The sequence below is a fragment of the Chlorocebus sabaeus genome, chromosome 24 (assembly GCF_047675955.1).
Source record: "Chlorocebus sabaeus isolate Y175 chromosome 24, mChlSab1.0.hap1, whole genome shotgun sequence".
Taxonomy (NCBI): Eukaryota; Metazoa; Chordata; class Mammalia; order Primates; family Cercopithecidae; genus Chlorocebus; species Chlorocebus sabaeus.
The window spans coordinates 11,165,020-11,176,376 of NC_132927.1; the positions used below are offsets into that span (position 1 = coordinate 11,165,020).

At 43.0% G+C, this 11,357-nt stretch overlaps 1 protein-coding gene across 1 annotated transcript; it reads right to left on the bottom strand.

The window, feature by feature from the left end:
• Positions 1–1,602: 1,602 nt before the first annotated feature.
• On the bottom strand, positions 1,603–2,768 carry LOC103228809 (large ribosomal subunit protein uL11-like). The gene has a single exon (XM_037983882.2). The coding sequence runs from the start codon at positions 2,608–2,610 to the stop codon at positions 1,894–1,896; it is 717 nt and encodes a 238-aa protein (XP_037839810.2). The 5' UTR covers positions 2,611–2,768; the 3' UTR covers positions 1,603–1,893.
• Between the last annotated feature and the right edge of the window lie 8,589 nt (positions 2,769–11,357).

Genomic DNA, 11,357 nt, shown 5'->3' on the forward strand with positions numbered 1-11,357 from the left:
CTGAATGCTATTGCCTAGGTTTTTTTTACTAGGGTTTTTATGCTTTTAGGCCTTTTTTTTTTTTTTTTTTTTTTTTGAGATGGAGTCTTGTTCTGTCGCCCAGGCTGGAGTGCAGTGGCATGATCTTGGCTCACTGCAACCTCCACCTCCCAGATTCACGCGATTCTCCTGCCTCAGCCTCCTGAGTAGCTGGGATTACAGGTGCACACCACCACACCCGGCTAATTTTTTGTGTATTTTTACTAGAGACAGGGTTTCACTATGTTGGCCAGACTGGTCTCTAACTCCTGACCTCGTGATCCGCCGGCCTCAGCCTCCCAAAGTGCTGTGATTACAGGTGTGAGCCACCATGCCTTTAGGTCTTATGTTTAAGACTTTAATCCATCTTGAGTTAATTTTTGTATAAGGTGTAAGGAAGGGGTCCAGTTTCAGTTTTCTGCATATGGCTAGCCAGTTTTCCCAGCACCATTTATTAAGTAGGGAATCCTTTCCCCAGTGCTGTTTTTGTCAGGTTTGTCAAAGATCAGATGATTGTAGATGTGTGGTGTTATTTCTGAGGCCTCTGTTCTGTTCCATTGGTCTATATATCTGTTTTGGTACCAGTACCATGCTGTTTGGGTTACTGTAGTCTTGTAATATAGTTTGAAGTCAGGTAGCGTGATGCCCCTAGCTTTGTTCTTTTTGCTTAGGATTATCATGGCTATGCAGTCTCTTTTTTTCGGTTCCATATGAGATTTAAAGTAGTTTTTTCTAATTCTGTGAAGAAAGTCAGTGGTAGCTTGATGGGGATAGCATTGAATCTATAAATTACTTGTGGCAGTATGGCCATTTTCACAACATCAATTCTTCCTATCCATGAGCATGAAATGTTTTTCCATTTGTTTGTGTCCTCTCTTATTTCCTTGAGTAGTGGTTTGTAGTTCTCCCCCTTGTAAGTTGTATTCCTGGGTATTTTTTTCTCTTTGTAGCAATTGTGAATGAGAGTTCACTCATGATTTGGCTCTCTGTTTATTATTGGTGTATAGGAATGCTTGTGATTTTTGCACATTGATTTTGCATCCTGAGACTGCTGAAGTTGCCTTGCATCCCAGGGATGAAGCCACCTTGATCATGGTGGATAAGCTTTTTGATGTGCTGCTGGATTCGGCCTGCCAGGATTTTATTGAGGATTTTCACATCGATGTTCATCAGGGATATTGGCCTGAAATTTTCTTTTTTTGTTGTGTCTCTGCCAGGCTTTGGTATCAGGATGATGCTGGCCTCATAAAATGAGTTAGAGAGGATTCCCTCTTTTTCTATTGTTTGGAATAGTTTCAGAAGGAATGGTACCAGCTCCTCTTTGTACCTCTGATAGAATTCGGCTGTGAATCCGTCTGGTCCTGGACTTTTTTTGGTTGGTAGGCTATTAGTTACTGCCTCAATTTCAGAACTTGTTGTTGGTCTATTCAGGGATTCAACAACTTCTTTGTTTAGACTTGGGAGGGTGTATGTGTCCAGGAATTTATCCATTTCTTCTAGATTTTCTAGTTTATTTGTGTAGAGGTGTTTATAGTATTCTCTGATGGTAGTTTGTATTTCTGTGGGATCAGTGGTGATATCCCTTTTATCATTTTTTATTGCATCTATTTGATTATTCTCTCTTTTCTTCTTTATTAGTCTTGCTAGCGGTCTATCTATTTTGTTGATCTTTTCAAAAAACCAGCTCCTGGATTCATTGATTTTTTTGGAGGGTTTTTCATGTCTCTATCTCTTTCAGTTCTGCTCTGATCTTAGTTATTTCTTGTCTTCTGCTAGCTTTTCTAGCTTTTGAATTTGTTTGCTCTTGCTTCTCTAGTTCTTTTTTTTTTTCACCAGTTGTCAAATGATCCTTTGTTGAAGTATTTTCCTTTGTGCTTAACTGGCTGCGCATTCCATAGCACCACTGTTGATGTCATCTATGATGTCATGAGGGTGGCGGCCATCAGCATTACAGCCCACGGACTGGGCAGTCCCCAGGATCTCTTTAATGGTTCCAGAGAGTTCTCTGGCTAAGGATCGATGCCACATCTGTTGAGCAATGTTGACAGTCTCATCATAAGTGATATTACCACTGTGTTTAATGTTCTTCTGTTTCTTTCTGTCTGTTGGTGGTTCATTGAGAGCTTTGATGATCAGGGCAGAGGCAGAAGGCACCACTTCAATCTGGGCCTGTCTGTTCTGAATGGTCAGTTTCACTGTAATCCTCAGGCCCTTCCAGTCACCCGTTGCCTTGGCAATGTCATCACCATCCTTTTTTGGAGACAGACCCAGGGGACCGATCTTGGGGGCCAGGGCAGAAGTGGCACTGACTTTGCCTCCGGTGCACCTCAGGTATACGACTTTGATCTCACTGGGGTCGAACTTCGGCGGCATGGTGGAGGCAGCTGGTGTCGGATGAACGCGGGTTCGGGACGACCGAAGAAAGTTGCACCTTGGCCTCCTCTGAGCCAAAAGCTGAGAGCTGTCTAGTTCTTTTAATTGTGATGTTAGGGTGTCGATTTCAGATCTTTCCTGCTTTCTCTTGTGGGCATTTAATGCTATAAATTTCCCTGTAAACACTGCTTTAGATGTGTCCCAGAGATTCTGGTACATTGTGTCTTTGTTCTCATTGGTTTCAAAGAACTTATTTATTTCTGCCCTAATTTTGTTGTTTACCCAGTAGTCATTCAGGAGCAAGTTGTTCAGTTTCCATGTAGTTGTGCGGTTTTGAGTGAGTTTCTTAAGGGGATTGCTGGCAAGATGGCCAAATAGGAACAGCTGTGGTCTGCAGCTCCCAGCGAGATCGTTGCGGAAGATGGGTGATTTCTGCATTTCCACCTGAGGTATCTGATTCATCTCACTGGGACTGGTTGGACAGTGGGTGCAGCCCCCAGAGGGCGAGCCAAAGCAGAGTAGGGTGTCGCCTTACCCTGGAAGCACAAGGAGTCAGGGAACTCCCTCCCCTAGCCAAGGGAAGCACTAAGGGACTGTGCCGTGAGGAACACTGCACTCCAGCACAGATACTGCGCCTTTCCCATGGTCTTCACTTTTTTTTTTTCAAGACAGGGTCTTGCTCTGTCACCCAGGTTGGAGTACAGTGGTGCGATCTCGACTCCCTGCAACCTCCGCCTCCCAGGTTCAAGCAATTCTCCTGTCTCAGCCTCCTGGGATTAGAGGCGTACCACCATGCCCAGCTAATTTTTGTATTTTTAGTAGAGACGGGGTTTCACCATGTTGGCCAGGCTGGTCTCGAACTCCTGACCTCATGATCCTCCCGCCTCAGCCTCCCAAACTACTGGAGTTACAGGCGTGAGCCACCATGCCTGGCTGAGTGACATACATTTTTAGCTCTATTAAGAAAGAGTTCAAACTAAGAGTCTTTGATCTGCTAGGATTTCTAACATGAACTCTACATGCTTTCTGTAATTCTACCAGATGTAGCCAAATTGTTCATAGTGAATCCATCAACTTCTAACTAGCTTTAGTTACAGATCTCTTGCCTCCTATTATTATACAGGATGGATTTTCAGATGCAGGTGTTCTTTTGATTTGTGGTTTGCCCATTTCCCTCCAAGAAGTTGTCAAAAATGGCCTGAACTGGTGGAACCTTTACCATAGTTTATGCTGCGATAGTATTATTATGCCAGTCAGTAAGTTAAACAAATGCAATACTTTGAAGACTCTGACCTAGTTAGTTTAGACTTTAGAGTGAAAAAAGCTGAAATGAAATAGAGGAAGAGTATTAAGGAAGAAGCATATAGCTTGGGGAAAAAGATACCTATTTTTTCATTCTGTTTATTGTATTCTTTTTCTCTCTCTCTCTCTCTCTCTTTTTTTTTTAATCTCCTCTTTGACCCACATATTATCCAAAAGTATTTTGTTTAGTTTGGCGATTTTCCTGTTATGTTTCCATTATTGATTTCTAGTTTGATTTCATTGTGGCCACAGATTACATTTTACAAAATTTCAGTTCTTTTAAATTTAAGGTTTGTTTTATGGCCCAGGATATGATCTATCTTGGTGTATGTTCTGTGGGAACTTGAAAAGAAATTGTGTTCTGTTGTTGGGTGGAAGTGTTTCTAAACCTAAATGTTACTGGTTGATGTTATTGTTTAGTTCTTTTATATCATTGCTGATTTTCTGCCTAGTTGTTCTAGTCATTGTTAAGAGGGAAGTGTTGAAGTCTCCATCTGTAATTGTAGGTTTGTCTATTTCTCCTTTCAGTTCTATCAGCTTTTGCTTCATATGTTTTGTGGCCCTAAATACATGCACACTTCAGATTAACATTCTTGGCTGAGTGCCATCATTGCTCACGCCTATAATTCCAGCACTTTGGGAGGCCGAGGGGGGTGGGTCGCTTGAGCTGGGGATTTTGAGAGTAGCTTGGGTAACATGGTGAAACTCCATCTCTACCAAAAATACAAAAACTAGCCAGACATGGTGCTGTGTGCCTGTGGTCCTAGCTACTCAGGAGACTGAGGTGGGAGGGTCACTTAAATTTGGGGAGGTTGAGGCTGCAGCGAGCTGAGATTGTGCCACTGCATTCCAGCCTGGTGACAGAGACCCTGTATTTAAAAAAAAAAAAAAAAAAATCCTCTGCACTCTATTTATTCAGCCCTCCCTACCCACAACTCATAGTTCTTGGCCAATCTCTCTCTTTTTTTTGAGACAGGGTCTCTGTCTAGTGTCCAGGTTGGAGTGCAATGACTGGATCTCAGCTTATTGCAACCACTACTTCCTGGGTTCAAGTGATACTTCTGCGTCAGCCTCCCAAGTAGCTGGGGCCACAGGCGTAAGCCACCACTCCTGGCTAATTTTTGTATTTTTTGTAGAGACAGTGTTTCACCATATTGCCCAGGCTGATCTCGAACTCCTGAGCTCAAATGATCCTCCTATCTCAGCCTCCTAAAGTGCTGAGATTAGAGGTGTAAGCCACTCCACCCAGCCTAGATAACTTCTTTTTTAAATTTATTTTTGTTTTTTGAGACAGTCTCGCTCTGTCGCCTGGGCTGGAGTGCAGTGGCATGATCTCGGCTCACTGCAACCTCCGCTTCCCGGGTTCACGCCATTTTCCTGCCTCAGCCTCCCGAATAGCTGGGACTACAGGTGCCCGCCACCACTCCTGGCTAATTTTTGTATTTTTAGTAGAGACGGGTTTTCACCATGTTAGCCAGGTTGGTCTCGATCTCCTGACCTTGTGATCCGCTCACTTCGGCCTCCCAAAGTGCTGGGATTACAGGCGGGAACCACCGCGCCTGGCCTTTTTTTTTTCTTTTTGGAGAAAGAGTCTCACTCTTGTTGTCCAGGCTGCAGTGCAATAGCGTAATCTCGGCTCACTGCAACCTCTGCCTCTGCGTTCAAGTGATTCTCCTGCCTCAGCCTCCTGAGTAGCTGGGATTACAGGTGCATGCCACCATGCTCAGCTAATTTTTGTAGTTTGAGTAGAGATGGGGTTTCACCATGTTGGCCAGGCTGGTCTTGAACTCCTGACCTCAAGTGATCCACCTGCCTCGGCCTCCTAAAGTGCTGGGATTACAGGCATGAGCCACCACACCTGGCCGACAGTTTTGTTCTTGAACAAAACTTGAACAGTTTGTTCCTGAAAAATACTGTGTCATTTCTTTCTCCCACCATTTTCTACTGTGTTCTGATTGATTTCCCCTTATACGTAGAATGTCACTTATTTTATGCTGGCTATTTTCAAGATTTTTTTGTCTTTAGTTTTCAGAAAATTAATTATAATGTCTTGGCATGGATTTCTTTGGGTTTATCCTTTTCAGAGTTTGCTCAGCTTCTTGAATCTGTGGGTTGTCTCTTGGGGAATTTTGAGTCATTTCTTTGAGGGCTTTTTTAGTCCCACCTTTTTTCTCCTCTCCTTCGGCAGCTCTGATGACATGAATGTTAGTTTTCTTTGTTATAGTTCCCTAAGGTCCTGTTCAATTTTGTACAATCTGTTTGTTCTGTTGCTCAGATTGGGTAATATGTATTGTTCCACTTTCTAGTTTACTGCTTCTTTCCTCTCTCTCCTCCATTCTCCTGTTGAGTCCATCCACTGAGATTTTTTTTTTTTTTTGGTTATTGTGCCCTAAATTTTCCATTTGGTTCTTCTTCATATCTTCTGTGTTCTGAGACTTTGCACTTCTTTGCTGAGTGCGGTAGGCAGAATCCCTGGAAAAGATGTCCATGTCATAATCCCTGGAACTGCGAATATGTTACTCTGTGTGGCAAAAGAAACTTTAAAAATGTGCTTGAGGATTTGAACAGGGAGATTAGCTTGGATTGCCTGGTGGGTGCAATCTAATTACATGGGTCCTTAAAATAGAGAACCTTTCCTGCTTGTGGTTAGAGGAAGATGCGACAGAAAGGCACAGAGATGTAATGTTGCTGGCTTTGAAGATGGAGGGAGAGGGCCACATGCCATGGAACGTGGGTAGGAGCTGGAAGGAGTGAGGAAATAGATTCTCCCTTAGGGTCTCTAGAAAGTAACAGCCTTGTGGACAAATTGATTTAGCCCAGTTAGGACCCATGTCAGACTTCTAACCTACAGCTAACAAATCTGCATTAAGCTGGTGAATTTGTGGTGATTTGTCATGGCAGCAATAGGAAACTAGTACACTGAAGCTACTTTATTTGTTTCAGGGATGTTCATAATTGCTCATTGAAACATTTTCATCATGGCTGCTTTAAAATCTTTGTCAAATTATTCTAACATGTCATTTTGGTGTTGGCATCTTTTTTTTCATTCAGTTTGATATTTGGTTCTTGGTATGAATGATTTTTTTTTTTTTGAGACAGAGTCTTGCTCTGTCACCCAGGCTGGAGTGCAGTGGCCGGATCTCAGCTCACTGCAAGCTCCGCCTCCCGGGTTTAAGCCAGGTATGAATGATTTTTTATTGAAATGCAGACATTTTTATATTGTTATAAGCCTTTTATTTTTTGTTGCAAAAAAATAAAAATAGTCTATAACAACATGAAAAATATGAAAATGTCTGGGTCTCAATCTGTCATTCAGGCTGGAGTACAGTGGCTTGCTTTTGGCTCACTGCAACCCCCACCTCCCATGCTCAAGCGATTCTCCTACCTCAGCCTCCCGAGTAGCTGGGACCACAGGCGTGTGCCAGCATGCCCAGCTAATTTTTGTATTTTTTGTAGAGACAGGGTTTTGCCATATTGCCCAGGCTGGCCTCGAACTCCTGGGTTTGGCCCACTTTGGCCTCCCAAAGTGCTGGGATTACACTTATGAGCCACCATGCCCAGCCCATGATGAGACTGTATCTTATTTAAACCTAGTTTTACCTGGCTTGCTCTGACAGCATTCTGGCCAAGAAAGCTGGGTTGCTTCCTTGTGACTGCCAGATACAAGTAGAAGTCCAAGTTCTCCTGTCAGCCTCCTTGACACCAGAAAGGGGGTGATCCTTGCTATTGGTGGGCAGTTGTGAGAATCAGCCCCCCAGACGGTCTGTACTGACACTGGGAGGGATTGGGGGTGTCTCATTTCTGCCAGCAGGGATGAAAGGCCTGGTTCCTTACTTGGCCTTTCTTGTTCCTTACTTCTCTGACACCACCCTAGTGGGTACACTGTACTGCCTCATTTTATGCTTCTGAGGATGGAAGTGGTAGACTCCCTGCTTGTTCTTTGTTGGTGTGGATATGGGTAGGGCCAGTTTTTTGTTTGTTTTTTTGTTTTTGTTTTGTGGTGTGTGGCTGGGATAGTGGTTTTTGTCTAGGTTTTCTGTCTTACTAGGCTGCCCCTGTCCTAGGTCTTTGGCTAGCGAGGCTTTTGTTGTGGCTTTACACTTTGTCTGTGCCACTTGGCTTTTTAAAGTTGCCCCTTCTTTAGCATCAAGTCTGATATATGAGTCAAAAAGAAAACTTAGGGAACTTACCACTGTCTTTCCTCTGGTCCCAAGGTCCTTTAGTCAGTTTGACTTATTGTCACCTTTCAGTCTTATTTTTGTTTTATATAGAACGTCCAGGGTTTTTAGTTATACTGAGTGGGAGAAATAGGAGAGAAGATGCCTACTTTGTCTTACCAGAAGTGGAAGTCTGTCTAAAGACCACTTATTTAAATTTTTTTTTTGAGATGGAGTCTTGCTCTGTCACCCAGGCTGGAGTGCCGTGGTGCGATTTCGGCTCACTGCATGCAACCTCTGCCTCCTGGGTTCAAGTAGCTGGGATTACACAGGCATGTGCCACCACACCTGGCTAATTCTGTATAATAAGAGATGGGGTTTCGCCATGTTGGCCAGGCTGGTCTTGAACTCCTGACCTCAGGTGATCTGCCTGCCTCGGCCTCCTAGTGCTGGGATTACAGGCGTGAGCCACCGCACCCTGACCTGGGACCACGTGTTTTATTTATTTATTTGCAGTGAGCCCAGAGTAGCCAGGACCACTTTTTAAAGCAGATTTTCTCCTAGGTTTTTGGACTACATATTGGCAGATTTTTTTTCCAGCACACATTTTCAATAAAGGTATACTCCTACATGGGTTCCAGTTTTATGTGGGTTTTCAGTTCAATCCTGGTATGAGTGAGCCCCAGGGCCTATCTCCTGTCTCCACACAGGTTTTAAAACCTAAGTCCCTGGAATATTGAGACTATCCAACTCCCCTTAATGGGCTGTGGCACCTGCCACTCCACAACCAGGAGAGCATCGGCTTCAGCTCATGTGACTACTAGAATAGTTTGTCTCTCAAGTGCACTTAGCTATGAATTTAATCAGATAAGATGCTTGTAGTATTTTACTTAGCATTTCTAGGTATTTAAACAATTTAGGCTGGGCACGGTGACTCATGCCTGTAACCCCAGCACTTTGTGGGGCTGAAGCAGGCAGATCACCTGAGGTCAGGAGTTTGAGACCAGCCTGGCCAACATGGTGAAATCATGTGTCTACTAAAAATACAAAAATTAGCTGGGCATAGTGGCGGGCACCTGTAATCCCAGCTACTTGGGAGGCTGAGGCAAGAGAACTGCTTGAACCTGGGAGGTGGAGGTTGCAGTGAGCCGAGATCGCGCCATTGCACTCCAACCTGGGGGACAAGAACGAGACTTTGTCTCAATTTAAAAAAAAAAAATTTAATTTAGGCTGGGCATGGTGATTGGTGCCTATACTCCCAGAACTTTGGAAGACTGAGGTGGGAGGACAGCTTGAAGGCAGGAGTTCAAGACCAGCCTGGGCAACATAGCAAGATTTCATCTCTACAAAAAATTTTAAAATTAGCTGGGCATGGTGGCATGCACTTTAGTCCTAGTTACTGGGGAGACTGAGGCAGGAAGATTGTTTGAGCTCAGGAGTTTTGAGGCTGTAGTGAGCTATAATTGAGCCACTGCACTCCAGCCTGGGAAACAGAGTAAGACCCTGTTTCATAAATAAATCAATACATTTACCACTGTAATTATCTTTTTTAAAATATTTTTTTGAGATAGGGTCTTGCTCTGTTGCCCAGGCTGGGGTACAGTGGCACTATCATGGCTCACTGTAGCTTCAGCCTCCCAGGCTCAAGCAATACTCCCACCTCTGCCTCCTGCATAGCTGGGACCACAGGTGTGCACCACACTGGGCTAATTTTTTGCAGACAGGGTTTTACCATGTAGCCCAGGCTGATCTCAAACTTCTGGGCTGAAGCGATTTGCCTGCCTCAGCCTCCCAAAGTGCTGGGATTACAGGTGTGATTTAATCATCTTAAAGTGTACAATTCATTGGCATTAAGTATGCATTGTTGTGCAACTATCATCACTATCCATTTCCAGGACTGTTCATCATCTCAAACAGAAACTGTCTTCTGGGTGTTTTTAACAGGTTTTTAGGTTATTTGCTTCCTCCTGGTGAAGTGGAGGTAGAAAGACATTTCAGGCAGAAAGCACAGCAAGTCAGAGGGCATAGTCTTACAAGAGTCCCAATATCCAGAAACAAGAGAGTCCAGTGTGCAGGAACTAATACATAGGTGATATGGTGCAAGGTGATAGATGAGGCCTGCAGAACGGTGTCAGATCATGCAGGACAAGATAAATCCCATTGTAGGTGATGGGGAAAAGAATTTTACAAGTAAGTTGAGACGAGGTGCAGTGGCTCATGCCTCTAATCCAGCACTTTGGGAGGCCGAGGTCGGTGGATCACTTGAGGTCAGGAGTTTGAGATCAGTCTGGTCAATATGGTGAAACCCTGTCTCTACTAAAAATACAAAAAATTAGCTGGATGTGGTGGCACATGGCTGTAATCCCAGCCACTTGGGAGGCTGAGGCAGGAGAATCACTTGAACCCGGGAGGTGGAGGTTGCAGTGAGCCAAGATCATGCCACTGCACTCCAGCCTGGGCAACACAGCCAAGACCCCATCTCAAAGAAAAAAAAAAAACAAAAGAAAGAAAAAAAAAGAAAAAATTAAGGTAATGTCTTATTTTAACTCAGTCTGAGAAATGGTAAATAAATTGCAAATTTTATGACTGACTTGCAGATTGAATAATTTCATAGTTTGTCAGAAATAGTTCCTTAGTGTTAATTGTGTAGAAGAAAAGCTAACATAAAAATTGCTTGTTATTAACATTAAAAAATGAAGAATATTGACCGGGCACAGTGGCTCACACCTGTAATCCCAGCACTTTGGGAGTTCAAGGCAGGCAGATCACTTTGAGCTCAGGAGTTCAAGACTAGTCTGGGCAACACAGCAAGACCTATCTCTATTCTAAAAAAATTAAAATTTTATTTAAAAAAATGAATATTAAGTAATCAGATAATTTACTATTAAAATGTAATTGTATTTTCAGAATTATCTTGATATTTAAATGCTATTAAGTAAAATTTTCTAAGAAATTTAATTATGGCATGTAAAATTATACAAATATACCAAAAGTTACAGTTGTAGATATATTCATGTGAAGAATCTAGAAAACTGATAATCTCAAACTACATGAGAAAGATGGATACACTTCCACGTAAATTAATTAAATAATAATGCAGTATCCTCAGGATTTTAAGGAAACAGAGGGAAGGTTCTCTCCCGCCTACCAAAAAGTCCTAGAGAATAGGGAAGACACCTGCCTTTTGCATCCTCAAAAGGAAAAGTAGGCTACAAAACTGAAGCCCCTGTATGTCTTATGTGTATATATGCATAAAAACTTCAATTTCCAGAGTGTTTCTCAACTACGTAGGTGTATTCCAAACTTTCTCTCCTCTTTTTAATGAGAATCCATGCACATCATGTTACTGTTTTTGATGAGCTGGATCTGACTCCTCAAGGGTTTGGGTAGAAAAAGCAGCAAATTACTGCTATAGAGACTCAGGTACAACAAAACGTTGGTTCCTATGGTCTGTTTGTATCACGTGCAAAAGTCCAAATCTGATTGTAAAGATTACAGAATTCCAGA